Raw genomic sequence first — 22,499 nt, 5'->3', positions numbered from 1 at the left:
CCTTTTGCATCACAGGCTGTCCATTTATGTTTTACCTTTATCTTTATCTTTATCTTAGTCATCTCCTTCTTAGGTTTCTCTGCCTTTGTCTCATAAAACCAATTAGTGTCAGCTATGTTTCATCATATCACCTGTTTCATTACCTGGTGTGTGTATACAGCGGGGCAAAAAAGTATTTAGTCAGCCACCGATTGTGAAAGTTCCCCCACTTAAAATGATGACAGAGGTCAGTAATTTGCACCAGAGGTACACTTCAACTGTGAGAGACAGAATGTGAAAAAAAAATCCATGAATCCACATGGTAGGATTTGTAAAGAATTTATTCGTAAATCAGGGTGGAAAATAAGTATTTGGTCAATAACAAAAATACAACTCAATACTTTGTAACATAACCTTTGTTGGCAATAACAGAGGTCAAACGTTTACTATAGGTCTTTACCAGGTTTGCACACACAGTAGCTGGTATTTTGGCCCATTCCTCCATGCAGATCTTCTCGAGAGCAGTGATGTTTTGGGGCTGTCGCCGAGCAACACGGACTTTCAATCCCGCCACAGATTTTCTATGGGGTTGAGGTCTGGAGACTGGCTAGGCCACTCCAGGACTTTCAAATGCTTCTTACGGAGCCACTCCTTTGTTGCCCGGGCGGTGTGTTTTGGATCATTGTCATGTTGGAAGACCCAGCCTCGTTTCATCTTCAAAGTTCTCACTGATGGAAGGAGGTTTCGGCTCAAAATCTCACGGTACATGGCCCCATTCATTCTGTCCTTAACACGGATCAGTCGTCCTGTCCCCTTGGCAGAAAAACAGCCCCATAGCATGATGTTTCCACCCCCATGCTTCACAGTAGGTATGGTGTTCTTGGGATGCAACTCAGTATTCTTCTTCCTCCAAACACGACGAGTTGAGTTTATACCAAAAAGTTCTACTTTGGTTTCATCTGACCACATGACATTCTCCCAATCCTCTGCTGTATCATCCATGTGCTCTCTGGCAAACTTCAGACGGGCCTGGACATGCACTGGCTTCAGCAGCGGAACACGTCTGGCACTGCGGGATTTGATTCCCTGCCGTTGTAGTGTGTTACTGATGGTGACCTTTGTTACTTTGGTCCCAGCTCTCTGCAGGTCATTCACCAGGTCCCCCCGTGTGGTTCTGGGATCTTTGCTCACCGTTCTCATGATCATTTTGACCCCACGGGATGAGATCTTGCGTGGAGCCCCAGATCGAGGGAGATTATCAGTGGTCTTGTATGTCTTCCATTTTCTGATGATTGCTCCCACAGTTGATTTTTTCACACCAAGCTGCTTGCCTATTGTAGATTCACTCTTCCCAGTCTGGTGCAGGTCTACAATACTTTTCCTGGTGTCCTTCGAAAGCTCTTTGGTCTTGGCCATGGCGGAGTTTGGAGTCTGACTGTTTGAGGCTGTGGACAGCTGTCTTTTATACAGATGATGAGTTCAAACAGGTGCCATTCATACAGGTAACGAGTGGGGGACAGAAAAGCTTCTTACAGAAGACGTTACAGGTCTGTGAGAGCCAGAGATTTTCCTTGTTTGAGGTGACCAAATACTTATTTTCCACCCTAATTTACGAATAAATTCTTTACAAATCCTACCATGTGAATTCATGGATTTTTTTTTCACATTCTGTCGCTCACAGTTGAAGTGCACCTCTGGTGCAAATTACTGACCTCTGTCATCATTTTAAGTGGGGGAACTTGCACAATCGGTGGCTGACTAAATACTTTTTTGCCCCACTGTACATATTGTCTCCTTTTGTCCTTTGTCGCACCATCCCTCATTGTTGTGTTTCCTTGCCCTGGATTCCCTGAGAATTTGGCTTTCTCTGTATTTTGAATTACCACCATTAAATCTGTGTTTTGAGTAGACTCTTGGTTTCCTGAATCGTGAGCGTGTGGGTCCCCAACCTGCCAGCCACAAAGTCATCAGATGTCTAAAAACTTACCTGACCCCCAAATCCAAACTTAGAATCATTTAGAGATGCTGGAGTTAACCCGTTAACTCCAGCTTCCTGTCTTGGATGTTATTTATGTCACAAAGAGCTTGGTAAGAAATATCCACATTGGAAAAAGACTGGAAGACTTGATGTTATGGTTTGTGTGCTCAAAAGCATACAGAAAGCAGGTTTTCCAGCTGCTGCTGAACGTGCAAACGTCTGGAAATCAATGAATTTTCTCTCTGCTTTAAAATGATGACATTTAGTTGAAAGTACCGCTGTGTCAGAGCAGACTACCACAACTTTATATGAAGCAAAAGCAGTCATTTGCTTAGTCACAAACCACAGAGAACCTCATCAAACGTTGCATGCTGATCTCTTCCAGCTCACGGTTTGTGTTTGGTGGCAGCAGCGGGCAGCTGTTTTCATCAAACTAGCTGCAGTAAAGTCACCAAACACCACCTGCCCGGCACAAAGCAGCAGGCGGACGCAGGCAGGAAGTGAAGAAAGGCGGATGTTTAGCATCCAGAGCCAGATATTTGTCTCTGGAGCCTTTAGAAAAAAAGCCGGTTCTGCCTTCAGCTCCTAAGATGTGTCCGTTTGTGTTTCTTCTCTCTTCCTCGTCACTTTGTGCTCACTGGCAAACTGTCATGCTCTTTATTTTCCACCATTTACTGAGTCCAAACAACCATCTTCTCAGGTATGTCCACAGCTTTTTTTTTTATTTCTGACTTCACTGCAGACCCCAAAATTGTTTCAAACTGACCTGAATTTATATTTAAGGATCGTCCTTTAAGAGCTGGCACTGCAGCTGAAGAGTCCGCACGTTCCAAGCCCGGAGACAGCGCCTCAGGTAACTGGGAGGATTCACCGGATCATGCACCGTGAATTTGTCCCCAGGGTGAGACTGAGAACGTGAGACCTACCATGATGTCCTGAGGCTTGAGGGAGAAGATTCAGAGGCACCAACAGAACTGCAGCGGTGACGTCACATCACGCTGAAAACGCTTTTACCACACCAAAGATTTATTTCCTGCCATTTCCTCCACATCCTAGAGATTAAAATTGACCTGAAGGAATATTAAGTACCTTCAAACAAAGGGAGGCCATTTTTATGGTCTGTTTTTACCCTGTAATAATTTTTACTGGATTAATGTTGATTGTTCACTGGTTTTAACTTTTGATTCTTACATTTTTAAAATTCTACTCTTGATTGTAATCATTTTCTGTGTCTTCTGTAGTTTTAATAAGTTTTTAGCATCCTCTTGTTGCCTTTCTGTTTGTGTTTGCCGGTGACTGTTGTTTCTTTTTTTCTGTTGTTTCTCATTTTTATCTTATTAATTAACTTGCTCACGTCGGTCTGTTGACCGAGTTTTACATCTTCTTGTGTCGTGCGTGCAGTTTCAGTGCTAGTTTATAGAGTTTTGCATGATTTGGGCCCATTTCCACCGTAAAGACATTTATTTGTCGTCTGGTTTTCAGCTTGTTCAGCAGCTGAGATTTGGTGCTTTTGTCTGTTTTCACCCTCCTAAAAATCTTCTGCACTATCAGTTTAAAAAAAAGAAAAAGAAAAGGATGAAGTATCCACCGACACTTTGCATAAAAGGCAGACGCCGGGACAGCAACCACTGAGGGTGCATAGTAATGGCGTCAGAGTGGCATTTACACTGCCCAGAGGTTTGGCGGATCTCTGCGTGCTTTGTCCTAAGGGGCTGCCACCGAGTGTCACGGACCTCTGACAGAACAGCGAAACGTCCAGATGGTGAGGCTTATCTGTATGCTGCGTCGCTCCAAGGACAGCGGCACTGGGCTGGAGCATCTCTGAGGGCATATGTCAGACAGGAACGCCCGCCTACACAGTGCCGCAGCCCCTCATCCTCTCGCCCTCCTCACTACTCACTGAGAACTCGTGTCCTTGAAGCCGTGCATGTGAAAAAATAAAAAAAATTCCTTAGTCGTGACAGCTCTGAATTTCAGTGATGCGCAGTTTATCATCTTGCACCTCAGTGTCATCATATGGAAGTTTACATGCTAGTGTCTGCTTTGCTTTAGTACAATCATCAAGTCTACCTACACATTAACACAGAGCCTCATCACAGACTCACATTATCTGATTATCAACATTGTAATTCAGGTTTATGATGAATTCTTGACCTCCAGCGGGTCAGTGTGCATTTTAAAGCTCCTGGTAGGACGTAATGTGCTACAACCATCAGAGGGTGGTGCTAATGCAGCTATAAGCAGGTTGCAAACCTCCACTAAACAAAAGCAGAAGAAAAAAAGCATGACACTGCCAACAGTCTTCAAACAGGCATTTGAAGATTAGGATCTCTCCTTCAAATAGGATCAGAAGGGTAAAAGCGACATATATGAAAATCCAAAGACAACCACAGCTACCCATCTTTAGTTAAGTCAGTGGGGTTAGGACTCTACCGTGTTAGCACTTCTGCCACAGCCATGTTGGTTTTTTAATACAATCTTTGAACAAGAGGGAGGACTGCTAAGTTATCAGCTAAGTTATCAGAGCTAACTCTGGCCAGGTTAGTGAGTAAGCTGCAAGGCAGCAATACAGATCCCAATTAATCATTTCTGAGTAACGTCCAATTTTAAATCCTAGAATATTACTCACTAAAACTGGAACTCAGGTGTCATGGACAGCGTGACGATTAGCTGCACAGCAGACGATGGCAGATAAGCCTAGCACACAAATACCTCTCTCACCATACACCTGTCAGTCCAAGAGACCACACCCCTAAGGATTCAAACTTTAAAGCCTTAATAGAGTTTAATGCTCACCAGCTGCCTGGACTGCTGTTAGGAATACGGAAACTATTCCTAACAGACAGCAAAACAGTTTATTGCTGGACATTTTAGTAATGCACGCAATGAGAACCGACTCTCTGTTGGAAACCCTAGTGGACATTTGTGGAACTGCATGTTTTGGTGCTCCATTTTCCAACAAAAACATTATTACAAGCTTCGGCCTGAAGAAGACAAATCTGTTCATTATGATTAATCTAATCAAACTGTGGGACTAAATAGTTTGTTGGGTCTGTCAGTTAGGCTGCTCGTTCAGTTTATATATTTATAATAGGAAAATATCTCAAACTAATCTGGATCCAGGCATTCATAGTGTGGAAGACATTTCTACCTTTCAGAATGTTTTTAAAGAACATTTTTGAATTAATATATCACAAATAATACATATATATTAAATTATAATTTTGTATGTGTTTTTGCACCCAGTATTGAATGCTGACTTGTTAAAACCAGTTTAACTGCTGACATACTGACATATAAACTGTAATAATACAGTTCACAATAGTGTCATCAGCACTTGCAGCCACTGAAAAACCAACAAATAACATCCCTGTGCTGGTATCCATTTTAATTCTCGCTTGAATGTGCTTCCAGACTGGCTCATAGCACAATGTTCAGGTCTCTGACTAGACAGCACGATTGACAACAAGGAAATAAGGTTGATGATGTGTGAACCTGACACCACGCCCTTCAGCCATCATCGCCTGTCCTTTCCACCACTGGAAAAAGAAGGCCTGAGTCAGCGGAGAGTCCCCGGACAGATGGGAACAATCTGCTCTCTGAACCACCAGCTGGAGAAAAAGAGGGCCGGCAGTGTGCCGATGACCTGACCACTTCAATTAATTACTGCTTTAACAGTATCCGTACACACAGCCAACCAAATGGAGCTTCCTCTTCATTTATTATTTAAAAAATGTTTCCATGTATCAACAGTTACTGGTACAGCGCACTTTAAATGGAAACTGAGCATAAAATTTAAGATATGGAACCAACATGTTATTCTGAACACTTGTTACGCGTTCGTAAACCTGAATGTCAGTGCTCTCTGGTTTCTTTCCAGAAGGACAAAATTATGATTAAAGTTAGTTAGTTGGGTAAATAGTAAATAGTGTTAGTTTCTGGGTTTTGTCCAGTTTTGCTCATTTCTATTAATATTTATGAAAACAAGAATAAAGATACTGTTTTAAAATCTACTTAATGACAAAAGTGGGGTCTGAACTTCGAAAAGGGAAAACCTGCCTCTTCAAAAGTAACAATAAAAATCTAATGACTTTATAGTGAGATTTAAAAAAATCTCGATGTTTCCTCAGTAAAGCTAAATGTCGGGAATCTGTGTTGAGGTTTGCAAAAGAAATGCTTAAAGTCAAGTTTTTGTTCGGGTAGATGAACTGCTTCCTGTCCGGGGGGAGGGTCCTACAGAGAGGACTGGAAAGCCATCTGCTTCTGTTATCAGCAGGAGTGAAGGGTTAACTGAATCTCAATGCCCACATAAATCACTCACTGACAGACACTAAAAATAGAGTGCACAGTACCTGGATGTCTGAGTAACCTGTGGGAACACAGCATGGGACTCAAATTCTGCCTTTAAGTCTTTTTCTGTAAAGTTACAAAGTTTCAGCTCTCGTCTCCCAGGGGAAACGTTCTTAATGCACCACCTGAGCGCCCAGTTCAAGCCTTTCTTCAATAGCCACCAACAAAAGTCAGCATGTGGGAGTTTATAGTTTGACTTGTTTATCATGGCTTACGTCTTCGACAGCAACATTTACATCCTTGTTTTTAGCTGAAGGCGGTACACTGGTCTATTACACAAAAATCAATCAGCAAACCTTTGCAATAAATGTTCTGGACGTGAGTGAAGCACTGCAGAAAAAGGCCAACAATAAAGCCACCATTATTAAAGAGAAAGAAAACTGCGACAAATGATTTGTTAAACTTAAAGAAACAACCAAAGGGGAAAAGAAAATCATCAAAACACAATGTGAAAGGTTTTGAAATAATCTAAAAAGTTTCAGTTTACTGAAGCCAAGGAGAGAGGCATTCATAACATTAAGTTTGTCCCTTCAATGGAAAGAAATTACTAATTAAACAATCAACTGTTCAATTAACCAGCCTATCAGCGTCGTTCTAAAACGATCTGGTAGGTCTGCAGAAATCCAACATCCTCTTACTCACCGCCTGAGAACCTCAGTTTAGCCCTCAATGATGTATTTCATTTCTAGGGAAATACAGCAGAATGAATGCCAACAGAAAGCTGCATTTATTTTCTTCATTTTTCAAGGCAAAATCACAAACCCAGAGAGAGGCACGCTCAAACCAAACAAGGTTTCAAACCAAGGTTTCTCATCACTCCAGCTCCCAAAGGTTTCCTGTAAATTTCAATGTGCTGCTCGTATGACTAATGCTCAGCTCTGATTAATGTAATCAGTGTTTTTTATCAAGAGTAGACAGAAATGCATAGCAACTCACTATTTGATGGATAACTCATGACGCACACAGCTCTATGATCGTGTGCTACAGGGCAGCAGCGTGTTTGTCAATGCAATCCAGAGTTTAACGTTGTTTATATGCATATTTAGATTGTCCGGTGTCACAGATCTCCCACAGGAATAAATGATTACGAACATTATTAGATGCTGTTAGACAGAAAATCAACTGAATGACATGACAAATCACAGACACAATAAATAAACTGACCTGCTGATCGCATGAAAAACATGTTATTTTTGCGAGTTATTTACATCGTTCAGGTATTACATGAAGACAATAAATCTTCATGCAATTGCAAAACAGAGACTAAAACATACACCAAAATATGTCCAAACCACCAAACCACGTTTAAAGCCAGTCAAAAACTAAATGTACTCCAAACTCAGACGCCCTCTACAGGAAAGGGCAGAGCAGGCTGTACCTGCTGCGGAGACTCAGGTCGTTTGGGGTGGAGGGCCCACTCCTGAAGACCTTCTATGACTCTGTGGTGGCTTCTGCTATCTTTTATGGTGTGGTCTGCTGGGGCGGCAGCATCTCTGCTGGGGACAGGAAGAGACTGAACAGGGTGATCCGAAGGGCCAGCTCTGTTCTAGGATGCCCTCTGGACCCAGTGGAGGTGGTGAGTGACAGGAGAATGGCGGCTAAGCTGTCATCCCTGTTGGACAACGTCTCCCACCCCATGCAGCAGACTGTGACAGCACTGAGCAGCTCCTTCAGTGGGAGACTGCGGCACCCACGGTGTGGGACGGAGAGATTTCGCAGGTCTTTCCTCCCCACTGCTGTCAGACTCCACAACAAAGACTTTAACTGAACAAACACACACATCCACACATGTGCAATAACACTAAGTGCAATAATCTTTTCTGGCATCGTTGTATTTTTACTCAGTTGTATATAGCATTCGTATTCTATTTTTATCTTATTGTATATTTTTATTCTATTTTATTCTACTGTATATAGTATATTATTTTATTCTATTCTGTACAGCTGTGTACTGTATTTATTCTTATTGTATTCTAATTTTTGCCTCATAACTTTTGCACTGTCCACTTCCTGCTGTGACAAAACAAATTTCCCACGTGTGGGACTAATAAAGGTTATCTTATCTTATCTTATCTTAACTCATCTGCCATAAAGTTCAGCCCGTTCTTATTCCCAAGGCGTTCCTGAGGAACGCGAAAGGTGACCTTCAGCGTTCTTATGCTATGCGCCAGGTTATGGGTTAAATCCAATAGAATTACGGTCCCGCGGTAATACACATTCCAGCCATGTATTCCAGCCCTAACCCTAACCTGATCCCTAACCTTATCCAGCACTATAATGACATTAAGGCTATGTCCACACGTACCTGGGTATTTTTGAAAACGCAGATTTTTCTATGCGTTTGCACCTTTCGTCCACACGTAAACTGCGTTTTTGGTCACTGAAAACGAAGATTTTTAAAAACTCCGGCCAGGGTGGATATTTTTGAAAACTCTGTTTTTGCATTTACGCGCGGACGAAAAAAACGGAGAAAATGCAGCGTCAAATGTGTGCGCATTTTTTGATGTCACACTGTGCGCCACGTTATTGTTTCTTTACTTTTTCCCACCGAGGCTTCTAGACTTCTGATTGGCCAACATTTCTGCACGGTTAGGAATATATCGCCACCTGCTGCTTTGGCATGTTCCTAGCAGCGTTTTCCTTCATTTCTGCCTTTACGTGTGGACGGGATTATTTTTTAAAACGAAAACGGAAAATCTCAGTTTTCAAAAATACCCGTGTACATGTGGACGTAGCCTAAATAGTGTTTTCCAAAGCGATTTAAGTAAAATGAACAAACATGTGTAGATTGATTCCAAATGGTTCTCATGTTTCCTAATTTTTCCGATTTCATAATTAAGGGACGTGTTGGGTGCCCAGAAGTGTAAGATGTTGACGATTTGTCACCTAGCATAAAATATTACACTTTGGGAGTGAGAATGTGTTGCAAAGTTTTAGTCACTTTAAGCCCGCGTGGGACTGAATCTGATCTGAATCATTAGTTTAAAGATGAAGGTTAGCCAAAAAACTGTAGTATCTCCAGCTGAGAACTAGGGCTGCTATACAGCATTAAAATGACTAAAACTTTCTGGCACATTCCTTAACGGCACCACACATAGCAACTAATTTCAGCCTGAATGTTTATGTCACTAATACTGACTGCGTGATTTGGAGTGACATTAAACTACATATTACTTTGTTGCCACAAACGATTATTTTGATAGTTGACTAGTCACCGATTATTTTTGCGATTAGTCGACTAATCAGATCATCACCCATTGGACGTACAGCTTATTGCACCAGCAGCATCTGCTCTTATATAACTATCATTAGCTTATAGCCTTAAGTGTTTCAGGTATGTGCTAACTAACAATAAAGACAAGATGATGGTTTATTAAATTTTAATGAAATTTGCAGATTTGAAGTTTAATAAACTCCTTGCTATTTAAAATATAACAGGACACCGGAGTATATTCTCCAGCATCTCACACTTCTGATAATCAGTTGTCTGCTTGATGTTTATTCAGCTGTGTAAAAACTATAACTTTAATCTCAGCCAAGCCGATTAATCGTGGCAGCCCTACTGAGAACTGGATGTACTTTTATACTTATGTGGCCGGATGGGTTGCGCGTGTCTCTCTCTCTTGGTTGTTTGCTTGCTTGCTTCACCTTTTCTCTCTTTCCGCTGCATTCGCTCCTTGTATCATGTGATTGGGCTAATTAGGAACCTACCTGCATATTGATTACAGGGTGGTGTCTGTCTGTATGAAGGGAAGCCGTTTTTTTTGTTGGTTCATTCCTCCCGAGCTTCTGGCGCAACACAGTAAATGCTGGCCTATCGTTACAGGTTAATTTACCGAGATGATCGGATCATGTGACTGCTACAGGTAAGTAAATGGTAAATGGTAAATGGCCTGTATTTATATAGCGCCTTACTAGTCCCTAAGGACCCCAAAGCGCTTTACATATCCAGTCATCCACCCATTCACACACACATTCACACACTGGTAAGTAGTGAAACTAGTAGTAATATTTCTGCGGCAGAGTATGTTTAGAATTAGATTATTAATTAACCTAAGCTAAAGGTTTAAAGGCACCGTGAGGTGAAATAAAGACACACCACTGGGTATTTTGTTTTGAAATGAATGTGTTGGTGATAAATTTCTGTCACCCAGTGATATGCTATTATGAAGGAGTGTTCACTTTCTCTGATGGTCCTGTTAATGTTGGCAAGAAAAATCAAAACATTTGAAAATGAAAGGAGACAAATAAAATCCACCCACTCACTTCTGCCACTGTCATGATGGTTCTCCTGTCAAAAGAAATCCTCCATGCTGAGAACTACTTTTCACTCAACACTGCTCATGGGGTCTGCTGCTACTGACAAAGAGCTGAGGCAGGGGTCTGTTCATGGCGTTGACTCAGCCTGCCGAGAGTGTGAAAGATCTCAGTTCTGTATGGGGCGAGCTTGTAACTGCAGAGCTCAGTGGTTTTCGAATGACGAACAAGAAGCTCTTAGAGGGTCTTTGTAGCGTCCCAGCGGGTCGCCGGCAAAGTAATATGTAGTTTAATGTCACTCCAAATCACGCAGTCAGTATTAGTGACATAAACATTCAGGCTGAAATTAGCTGCTATGTGTGGTGCCGTTAAGGAATGTGCCAGAAAGTTTTAGTGATTTTAATGCTGTATAGTGTTGAATTGGTTCATTAGTTGAAAGACTAAAGTTAGTCATTAAAAGAGGATTTGAAGCACTTTGGACTTTTTCTTTGGGCTTTAGAAGCCTATTATATCACTTTAAAATGTAGTCAAACTATTTTTACCTAAAAACTGCAATAGAAATTAAGTAAATGTTAAAGCATTCATTCTAGACCCAAAATCTAAAATGTTAGATTTTTTCTGACACAGTATTTTATTCTATTGCATATAGTTTTGTATTTACCCTGGCCCTGAGGTCGTCAAGCTTGTTCTCCAGTGACTGGACGTTGGCGAGCAGGATGCTAGGCAGAGGTGTGCGGTGTGCACGAGCTCTCAGCCTGTTCCTGACGCCGGCTCGCTTCCCTCTAGGCTGCCACCGCCTCCCTTTGTTCTCCCTCAAGATCTCACTCGGCCAGCTCGGATCCGGAGTTAAAAACTTCGAATTGTGAGTAAATTGTATACCAATAGAGACAATAGTGTCACTGTCATACCTAATGTACCCAATGGTGATGATTTTGCCGATTTAGAAACGCTGAAAACTAACTTAAAAAACAAAGACAAAGAAAAAGTGGTCGGAGCAGTCGTGACGGCAGCCGACCTCACAGGCGCCATCTTCATCTTCATCTATGCTCGCTTCGAGGCTGCAGCTAAGGACTCCAACAATGCTAGTGCTAGCGGCGCTAACGGCTGCAGACAGGAAGATACTGCCAGCACCGGAAACGTGCTCGTCATCTCCGAGCATGAAGTAAGGAGAGCCTTTATGAGAGTGAACACCAGGAAAGCAGCAGGACCAGACGGCATCCCAGGTCGTATCCTCAGAGACTGCGCATACCAGCTAGCTCCTGTGTTCACTGAGATATTCAACATCTCTTTATCTCAGTCGGTGATCCCCACATGCTTCAAAGAGTCCATCATTGTTCCTGTCCCGAAGAAACCCCACCCTGCTTCTCTCAATGACTACCGCCCTGTAGCCCTCACCTCAGTAGTGATGAAGTGCTTTGAACGCCTGGTCAGAGACTTCATCATTTCTTCACTACCAGACACACTGGACCCACTACAGTTCGCTTACCGTCCAAATCGTTCCACAGACGATGCCATCTCTCATCTCCTCCACACATCACTCACTCACTTGGACACTAGAAGGGGGAATTATGTTAAAATGCTCTTCATAGACTACAGCTCTGTATTTAACACCATAATTCCCTCCACACTCACCACCAAGCTGGAGCATCTGGGACTCAGCTCATCTATGTGTCAGTGGATCTTCAACTTCCTAACTGGCAGACCACAGGCAGTAAGGATGGGTGGACATGTCTTAGCCTCCACCACTCTCAGCACTGGAGCCCCCCAGGGGTGTGTTCTGAGCCCCCTGCTGTACTCTTTGTACACATATGACTGTGTGGCCACTACCAGCTCCACCACCATCATCAAGTTTGCTGACGACACCATCGTGGTGGGCCTGATCTCTGATAACAACGAGACGGCCTACCTGAAGGAGATTAGGAATCTGGAGAACTGGTGCCAGAGGAACAACCTCCTTCTAAACGTCAGTAAGACAAAGGAGCTGATAGTGGACTTCAGCACTAAGCAGGAGAGGAACTACCAGACCCCCGTCATCAACGAGTGCCCAGTGGAGAGAGTGGACAGCTTCAAATACCTCGGAGTTCACATCACGCAGGACCTGTCATGGTCCTGTCACATCAACACCGTGGTGAAAAAGGCCCGTCAGCGTCTCTACCACCTCAGACGCTTGAGAGACTTCCAACTGCCCTCCAAGGTGCTCGGGAACTTTTACTCGTGCACCATAGAGAGCATCCTGACGGGAAACATCTTAACCTGGTTCGGGAACAGCACCATGCAGGACAGACGAGCTCTACAGAGGGTTGTGCGATCAGCTGAGCGCACCATCCGCTCCGAGCTCCCTGACCTGCACTCAATCTACAGCAGGCGGTGCTGGACCAAGGCCAGGAAGATCGTGAAGGACCTCAGCCATCCCAGCAACGGACTGTTCTCTCTGTTGAGGTCAGGAAAGCGATTCTGCTCCCTGAAGACCAACACAGAGAGACTGAGGAGGAGCTTCTTCCCGCAGGCGATACGGTTTCTCAATCACACCACCACACAGTATTGACCCACACATACAGTTCTTACACACACACTGGACATTCTGGACATTGTTTTCACTTCATCACTTAAATCACTTTAAGCATATTTGCACTGCACAAGACATAATGTGGATTGCACAACACTGGTCACTACATTCTTCATTTCCAGTTAATACTTGTACAGCTGCTGTTATTGTGTATATATTTATTTATATTTCTTCATACATTCTTATATAGTTCTATATTGTGTATTTTGTTGTACAGTTATTTTATTTTCAACTTTAATTTATATATTTTATCTTATTCTTTCTCAGTTAAATTTACCCTTCATTCTAATTTGTGTTGTACAGTTATTTCATTTTTAACCTTAATTTATATTTTATTCCTTCCTAGTTAAATTTACCCTTTTTAATTTTTCATATTTATTTCCTATCTTATTCATAGCCTTTTCCTTTTTTGTTTTCTTTAGGTCACGAGCAGTTGTCCAAGCATTTCACTACATATCGTACTGTGTATGACTGTGTACGTGACAAATAAAATTTGAATTTGATATTTTGATTTGTATTCTATTGTTTAGAGTGAGTTATTCTTTTTATCTTATCCTATTCCATAATTTTTCTTAATTTTTGCTGTTAAACTAGATCTAAAACCAGCCCAAACCTAAAACAAAGTCTAAATCCAGTCCAAACTCAAAACTACATCTAAAACCAGCCCAAACTCAAAACTAGATCTAAAACCAGCTCAAACCCAAAACTACATCAAAACCAGCCCAAACCCAAAACTACATCTAAAACCAGCCCAAACTAGATCTAAAATGAGTCCAAACCCAAAACAAAGTCTAAAACCAGCCTAAACCCAAGATCAAAACCAAGTCTTAAACCAATCAAATCCCTAAACTACCCAAAACTAAGTTCAAAACTAGATTTAAAACCAATCCAAACCCATAATAGATCTAAACCAGCCCAAAACCAAAATAAATCTAAAACCAGTCCAAACCCAAAACAAACCTGTCTACAAAAAGGCCCAAACTCTAGAACAAAACCAAGTCTCAAACTTGTCTAAACACAAGTTCAAAACCAAGCCTAAAGTGAAGAGAAAAACTTACCCACAACCAAAACTAGATCTTAAACTACTCCAAACCCAAGCCAAAAAGCCAAAGCTAAGTGTAAAACCAGTGCAAACCCAAGAACGTTGACCTTTAGGCTTTGTTATACAAAAGTTTACATAGATCTCTACTTCTGTGTATCAGATTATTTATACACTGTATGTATTTTCAGGAAACTAAAGGTGCTGGAGCATTTTAAGAACCTCACAGTTGGGGAATGACCTACATGCACAAATCAGACTAGAGCCTGTGACTGCTTTTCAATCTTCTTATCTATGACATAGTACAGTTTTCACTGAACTTTCACTGGATGTTTCTGTTTCACTAGTTAACATCCCGCAAGTCTCTGGTGAAATGTTTAAGGGGTTATGTTTTACTCTACTTACATTTCAGCCCAATAGACCTGAAATCGCTGTTGTTGAGGAGTTTGCTTGGTACTTAAGTTAAAAGTGAAGTTAATTCCTCATGAATGCTGACAATGAGTGTCATTTACCTTTACTTTGAGTTTTTTTTTGTGCACTTCACCCTTGGGGTGAAGGGCAGAAATTTCTAAAAATCAGTCTGAACTCATATAGTCACTAATCCCCTACTTGGACATAGCAGTCTTACATAAAGCACTTCTCACTTTGTCCTGAGGCTTTCCATTTGGTTTTACATTAAATAAGTGGACAACTCAGCAGTTTCCCCTTGTATATAAAACTGTACAGAGTGCAAATAATGGGTTTAAAACATTTTCCTGATATAAAAAACTGGCCCAGTGTTTTCTTTTTTCCTTAGGCAAATGTATGCATTTGCTTTTTGTGCAATGAAGCAAAAGTAGGACCACAAGGAAGGAAAAATCACCAGGAATTTGGTCAAAATTGGTTATTCTGAAGTAATGTTTAATCTGCTACAGCTTAAAATAAATGTTTGTTTATTAAAACAAAGGGAAAATGCACAGATGGTGTATGTAAGCAAGGTGATGCAGACTTTCTTTTCTTCATGTGGACCAATCTCACTGAAGGTCCATTTTGGGGCAGAAAAACTACTACAGAGTCAAAGACATCCTCTAATTTGAGTCCAGCCAGCTCTACCCCAAACCACGAATACATTCTATGTGTTTTTAATAGAGATGGGCCGATCCGATATTACGTATCGGTCTGATACTGACCTAAATTACTGGATCGGATATCGGAGAAAAATAAAAAATGCAATCCGATCCATTAAATATCACGAAAGCACCTCACAAAACTTGCAACACACCGTAACTCACCTCAGAACGTTAGCACGTCGGAGCAGTATGCATCACGTGATAGAGCGGCTGTGGCATGCGGGACCTGTCGGTGGTCTGGATAGCATTTGGAGCTTTGCTAGCAACCCGGCATTTCATCTCCGACAAAGTTATCCCCGAGAGAAGTAAAGCAAGTGTGTAAGTCCATCTCTGAATGTTTGTAAAGCATTCCTGCATTAAGCTTAACAAGCGACTGCCTCTCCTGCTGCTACTTCAATCATGAAACTGCTTAATGATCAGCTGATCGGCTTTTCTGTCGCGAGTCCGTCTCTCTTGTTTGTTTTTGGCCCACTTTGCACCAGAAAGAGGAAACCAGCGGCTGAACAACAGCAGCACGTTTAAGCTTGATCAGCTGTTGTTAGAATGTATTTAATATTACTTTCTACTCGAGGATCTTTTTCTACGTAGCTGACGCTGGTAACTGTGCAGGGGCGGATCTAGCAAAGTTTAGCCAGGGGGGCCGATAGGGCATTAACAGGGAAAAGGGGGCACAAAGACATACTTTTCTTTCTTATTCTCATTTAAAATGTCTAGCTTTTAATAAATAATTATCTGACACCCAAAGTTTTAATTTGATGTAAAATGAATAGAAGTCAATTACTGTATATAGTGACTATTAAGTCTAATATATATACACCCTAGTAAGCTATAGTACTTTTTCCTTTGGGAAGGTACCATCTGTGCAGTCTGCAATTTTGTTGAAGAAAGATGTTGAATCTATTTAATATTTCTTGAAAAATAATTGATTTCTGTGCATTTTTTTTTCACACTGCATCAAATTAAGGTTGATTACGTTGATTAAGCATCATGAGGTGGAGCGTGAGGGGTGGTTCCCTATTTTTTATTTATTTATTTTTGTTGTTGCTGGGAGTTGGAACCCTATTAGTTAGGTTGCTTAATATTTACGCTAAGTACTCTTTAAAATACCAGAATAGGGAGGATTGTCATGATCCTGGGTCCTTTTGACCCAGCATTTTGTGTTTTTTCTTCGATTTTGGTTCTGTTCTTCCTTTGTTTAGTGTTTACTCTGTTCTGCCCGTGTGTTCCTGTTTTATTGTGAAGGTCTGCGTCTTATGTGAGTGTTTTCAGTTTGCCTCCCTAGTCTCGTTATGTTAATCACTCCCAGCTGTGTCTCCCACCTGTGTGTAATCTCCCTGTGTTCTCTGAGTGTATTAAGTTGTATTTTCTGTCTTAGTAATTGCTGGTTCGTCTGTGTTGTTTCCCCTCGGTCTCCCTGCGTCTCTCCGTATGTATTTCCCCGGACCTCTGCATCTTCGTTTCTGGTTTGTTTTGTTAGTTTTACCCAGTTTAGGTTTTCCTGTTTCACCTTCACCCACGCCATTGCTGTTTGTATTTTCTTTTGTTAAATAAACACTCACCTGCTCCAGAGCTGCTGCCCTTTGGGTCCTTTTCTACATTCCACACGGCTTGCCCCGGCAATCCGTGACAAGGATGGTGTAGGTTTAAGTTTATTAGATTGATCAGTATTGCTGAACTATGAAACTTTTTTTTTTTTGCATACAGGTATAACAGAATAGCTTTAGTGTAGTTGTTGTTTTAAACTTGAGTATGAACTTATACAAAATGCAGCAAGATATTTAAAAAAACAGTTTTGTTGATTAAAAAACACTATATCGGATTCATATTGGTATCGGCAGATATCCAAATTTATGATATCGGTATCGGACATAAAAAAGTGGTATCGTGCCATCTCTAGTTTTTAATAGCATACTTTGTTAGGAGAAGGCATTTAAAACATATTGAGGACTGCGGGCTGAAATAGTTTTCTTCTGAAGGCTGTGATTGAAGAATTGAAGGTTCAACAGAGGCAGCCATCATCATTTACTGTGAAGCAGAGCATGATTGTGTGTTTCAAATGCTGCTCTCCAGTTTTTTACATAATGGGAGCCACACAGCTCTTCCCCCGAGAGGCTGAACCACAGAGAGCTGCAGGCAAATATGGGACCGCCGTCTGCAAATACCAATCTCAATCCCATCTCTCTAGCCTTGAAAGAAAAGAGGAACAAAAGGCTTGTGGGGTGGGGAGGGATGGTCTCTGAGACATTTCCATGGACACACTGATGGCTGCCCGTGTGCTTGGAAATGTCACACCGTCATAGCAACAGGTTTAACATCCTGCTTAATTCAAGTTCGCAATTACAGGCCTCGTGCATGCACACAGGATGATAACAGGGCCGCACTTTTACGAAGGACTACCTCTTCAGAGTCTTGCTTACAGATACCCATTACTGCTAGTTTGCTGGAGACAAAGGCTTCACTGCAGCTCAAGGCTGTTTTGCATTGTCAATATCTCCAGTGAACAGTGTGTTCAGCTGTTTGTCCTCTTTAACTTGGCTCTAAAAAAATGCAGCATGGATAAATTTCAAGTGAGCGTGACCGACCCTGCTGAGTGGGAGGGAAGCTCAGCAGGAGCAGTGAAGGGGGAAAATTGTCTGTATCCTTTTTTTTTAAATTTTGATTTTTACACATTTCCATTTCGCAGGACCCCGGAGGCATGACACCTGCCTCTGTCTTTCACAGGAAGCAACGCCGGTCACACGCAGCTCTCACCTGGTCAGAGAAACCCACTGAGAAACTCTTGAATACGGTGGACAGGAAACCTGTAGGAAGCGGTATTGATTACGGTCTTTCAGACGCGACCGTGGCAATGAGTCGATAAGGGCAAACTGTTTGGGCCTGAAGCCTCGTACAAAGGGCGACTTTGAGGAGCAAAAAGGTCAAATAAAAAATAGATGTATGAGAGAGAGAGAGAATCTGTGGGGAAGAACAATAAAAACAAAACAAAAAAAAAACAGTGAGCACAAGTCACACATTTATGATCTGAACATGGTTTTTAAAAAAAAGAGCTGCAAAGCTGCAGAGACTGGGAAAATAAACCTGCAGTTTATCAGCGGGCAGCGGAGGACGAAAGAAACAAAAGGGATCAGCATTGTCACTGAGCCAAAAATAAAGACACAGGAGAAGAGGTGGAGGAGCAGGTGTGGGGAAGGCAGCGGGCGTTTACCTGGAAGGCTTGCCAGAGCTGATCGGCCAAGGCGCCGATCTCTGAGAGGATGTGACGAACGAGCAAAGATGCTGACATGCGGCTGCTACCCAGCGCGATCACGTACTCCATCAGCTTCTCCGCAGGCTCGAGCTGAGTTTGGAAAAACACCACGATGATGCTTCCTTAGAACTTTAGAACTTAATAACACAGAACATAAAATCTGTAAATACACTGATTCTGTTTCTCAAGATTCTAAACTAATCATAAACAGAGTTTCTGCAGGATTCACCTCCAGCATCAACAGTTCATCATGATATCTAACTTTGTAAAATAAACTAAAACGTGGACATCATTTAGTGATGCATTTAACATGGATCTCTCTACACTCACATTTTACAACAGACACAATAAATAGTTAGTTTATGAAATTAATAAAGCTTTTTCTATTGACACATGAGGAAAAGGTAGAACAATGTTTCCCAGTTCAAAATAAGCTTTCTTAATCTGATACTGGGCCTTTGTGCAGCACCTCATATCAGCCTGTGACCGGAATAAGCTGTTTTTTAACAGAGGGTTTGTCACACAGCAGCGGCACGACCAATGGCAACTCAATAACGACTTGAATTCACCAAACTTTTATGAAAAAAAAACACTGATGTAACAAAACAAAGACAACCAGAATCAGGATCAATCCTGATCAGCAGGTCACGAAAAATGCAATAAGTGAGACCTTTTCTGAATAAACCCAGCAAATAAAGACATAAAAAAGATAAGAATAACATTGCTATGTTTAATGTAAAAAATGGCTCCAGTGAATGGTTCAACCTGAGCCAGAAGAAACCACTTTCACGATCTGTGATTTTTTTTTTAAATTTAACATAATTTTCATTTAACCTTTATTTATACAGGTAATGATATTGAGTCTCATTTAAAAGAGAAACCTCTTTCAGACAAACATACTAAAGTATTGAATATTAATGGCTGTAATTGTACTTAGAGCAGGGCGATATGACCAAAAAATATTTATCACGATATACATTTGAAAATTTGCAATAACGATATAACTGACAATATAATTACACTAGATAGAATACTTTACAACTCCACAACTTTATTAGTGCAAAAAAAGAAAACCATCAATGTATTTTCACTTAAACAGCAGCTGTTTTTTATGTGCATTAAAGTTATATAAAAATTTAACAGTGCAAATGCAAATTCCTCGCTGACAGTTTAACCAAAAGACATATCCTCAGCATAACCATGTATAATATCCACAAAACTTAAAAAGAGGTTATACACACACAATACGGTAATATTATGTTGAAGCACAGTACGTATCACTCCGCGAGGCTCCTGCCAACGATAGCCATAATCCTCCGACAATCCATCAAGCGGTGCGGGTTCGTATCCATCAAGGGGGCACTGTCGATTTTCAGAAAAATCAAAGGATTGATTTTAAGTGTGCCGTATTTTCCAAAAAACACGGTAATAACGACGGCCCGCTAGCATGCTCTACCAAAAATAGTGCTTTGTTGTGTATCTGACGGACGAAAGCTAAACCAGTTCCACACTGAAGTTGCAGCATTTTTACAAACCAATTCTGGTTCATCCGTTTCATTCAACGATCTGCTTTTGCCCTTCTTATTCTCCGTTGCCGCCATGCTTTTTCCGCCATGTGCTTATGAAAACAAAGGCACTGAGCATGCGCGTTTTACCCATATTCTATCACGATATTTCATTTTCTTATCGTTGCCCAACATTATACCGGTATTACCGCGAACGGTATGATATAGCCCAGCCCTAATTGTACTTTAGGTTTATTTTATGTCACATTTATTTACTTATTTAATATTAGTTATATTATATATTATATTAAAAGTATACTGATCCCAAAACACACTGTCAGCCATTTTACAGCCGACACATCCAAACTGTCCTCTGATGTAGTTCCGCCTGGCAGCTCCAAAAACAGCAACCAGGGGGTGAAATACCCAACTCTCAGACTTCATTAAAACTTCAATTTTGAGCAGGGACCACGTCCAGTTAACCTACGACTGACCTGGCAGTTTGAAGCCCAGCAGAGAGGTGTAAATCTTTATTTATTTATATGAAAGAGACAAAAAGCCAGCCTGCATCTCCTTTCTGCTGCTGGAAAAAATTTTGCCTTTCAACCAGTATGACACACTCTTTGTAAAGGTTTGTTATTCTCCTTCTGTTCAGCTGTGAGACAGACTGAGGATTACTCACAGTCTTTGGTTTGATCGTTGGAAGTTTTTTTTCCCCCCTTAAATTTACTGCAACATCTTCTTATTTCATGTCTTTCATGCGTTACCTGCACATCCTTTAAAAATGCATTTATTTTGTATGCCTTTGGAAAAATGATGTTACAGAGTACAAACCTGTGCAAGAGGCCTATTTTTTTAAGCCTAGCTTCCTGATTTGTCTGCATATGTGAAGGCACTGTAAGAGTGAAAGGCAGCACCGTCAGAAAAATTAATGGTGTGATATGAAGGCGAGTTTAAACACTGGCTGGATCCAGGGTACGAGAAGGTAATAAAAGTTCGTCCAGCAGACAAAAGGATGACATGGGTAAGATGAGGCAGCGGTGGAGTTATAAGAAGTCAGACAGACACCAAACTGTTCACCCTCTGAAAGGTTACTGCATGAAATATGTCTGCAGTTCAGCACAGAGGGAGAGTGACATTTGAACGAAGCCGCTCGGGGATCCGGAGCTGGCAATTTCACCCTGTGAGCTCTTCATCTTGTCCAATCTCATTCGTCTTGGCACACAACAGCTCGTCCAGGTGTGTCTGAGAAATGCAGGCAGAAATAAGAGCTCACCGTGAGGACCTGAGCAGCTCTGAAGGCAGGACCTACCACCGAATAAACTGCAGCTGTAAACTGAGGCTGTAAGCAGTTTGCTGAAACTTGCAGAGGACTCTTACTCAGCTGTTTTCACTGTTTGAATACACAGCCAGGGTTTCAGAAAAAGGCCAAACAATGATGGTATAAAACTGTCTAAAGCTGTCACATGGGTCTCCGTTTTCAAATTTAGTAACACCAAACAGTGAAATCTCTTGTTATTCCTTTCTGCACGACTACAAAATGACTGAGTGGCTCAACAAAATGCTGAAATGCATCTAATGAAGACTGTAGCTGATAGAAGTGATCAAGTTAATGAGCACAAAGGGGTTAAGTGCTAAAACACAGGCATGCACAACCTGTAGCAACTTATCCAAGAAGTCTGGAGCATGTGAATGAATACGAGGTAGGTTTGTCAGAAGATCCCAACTTTTAGAAGAATGTTAAAATTATAAACGCCCTGTCTCACAGTGATGTTGAAAACCCTTTCCAAAGTCGAAGTCTTGAATAATCAGGCCCCATCATACCTTGAAGACCTCATAGTAACCGAGCAGAGCTGTTTGCTCTCAGACTGCAGGCTTACTTGTTGTTCCTCAAGTATTTAAAAGTAGAATGGGAGGCAGAACATTTCAGGCCTCTCTTCTTTGGAGCCAGCTCCCCGTTGGGATATAGGAGACAGACATAAATAAAACTGGACCTTTCGAGTGTTATTGAAGGGTGAACTGGGGTATCTAATCTATTTAAAAACTAGTTGCATAAACAGCAGCAACAACAAAAATAATCTGTGTAAAAACATGAAGCAAATGACCTGAATATGAGCAGATCTGTAAGGTGACACTTCATAACTGCCAGTTTAGCACTTATTATCTGTAACTAAACTTTAGTTAATAGTTTTTATTAAAACTGACATTACTGACATTCAGCATTGAGCTGTAGCGACGATCTTTGCTGTGATTCTGACAACGCTGACTGTCACTACATAACAGATAATTTAGCTGCTTCCTTAGAAGAGTGCCATCTAAAATGTCCTCAGAAGTCAGTGTGCCATATGATTGCATTAGCAGTAAATTTAATAACGCTCTATATTAACAGTTACACACTATATAGAACCACTTTATAGAATTATATTTGTGCGCAGATGTTGGCAGCTATCAGCGAATAGTTATCAACTA

At 41.3% G+C, this 22,499-nt stretch overlaps 1 protein-coding gene across 2 annotated transcripts in view; it reads right to left on the bottom strand.

Annotated features, from left to right (window-relative positions):
- The window catches only part of mei4 (meiosis-specific, MEI4 homolog (S. cerevisiae)), a 70,579-nt gene that overhangs the window by 29,838 nt on the left and 18,242 nt on the right, over positions 1 to 22,499 (bottom strand). The window contains exon 4 of one of the 2 annotated variants that reach the window (XM_086265194.1): positions 18,484 to 18,615. The exons of the other annotated variant lie outside the window; for it this stretch is intronic. Coding sequence (XP_086121320.1) covers positions 18,484 to 18,615 — 132 coding nt within the window. The remainder of the gene's footprint in view (positions 1 to 18,483; positions 18,616 to 22,499) is intronic. 2 annotated transcript variants of the gene reach the window in all.

Source organism: Aulonocara sp. 'chitande type north' Nkhata Bay, linkage group LG15 (assembly GCF_057382095.1).
Source record: "Aulonocara sp. 'chitande type north' Nkhata Bay isolate Kocher_YH1m ecotype deep benthic linkage group LG15, A_spYH_male_GT1.1, whole genome shotgun sequence".
In the NCBI taxonomy this organism is placed as follows: Eukaryota; Metazoa; Chordata; class Actinopteri; order Cichliformes; family Cichlidae; genus Aulonocara; species Aulonocara sp. 'chitande type north' Nkhata Bay.
The sequence above is the reverse complement of the archived record's forward strand: the minus strand, read 5'-3'. Positions and strand labels throughout refer to the sequence as shown.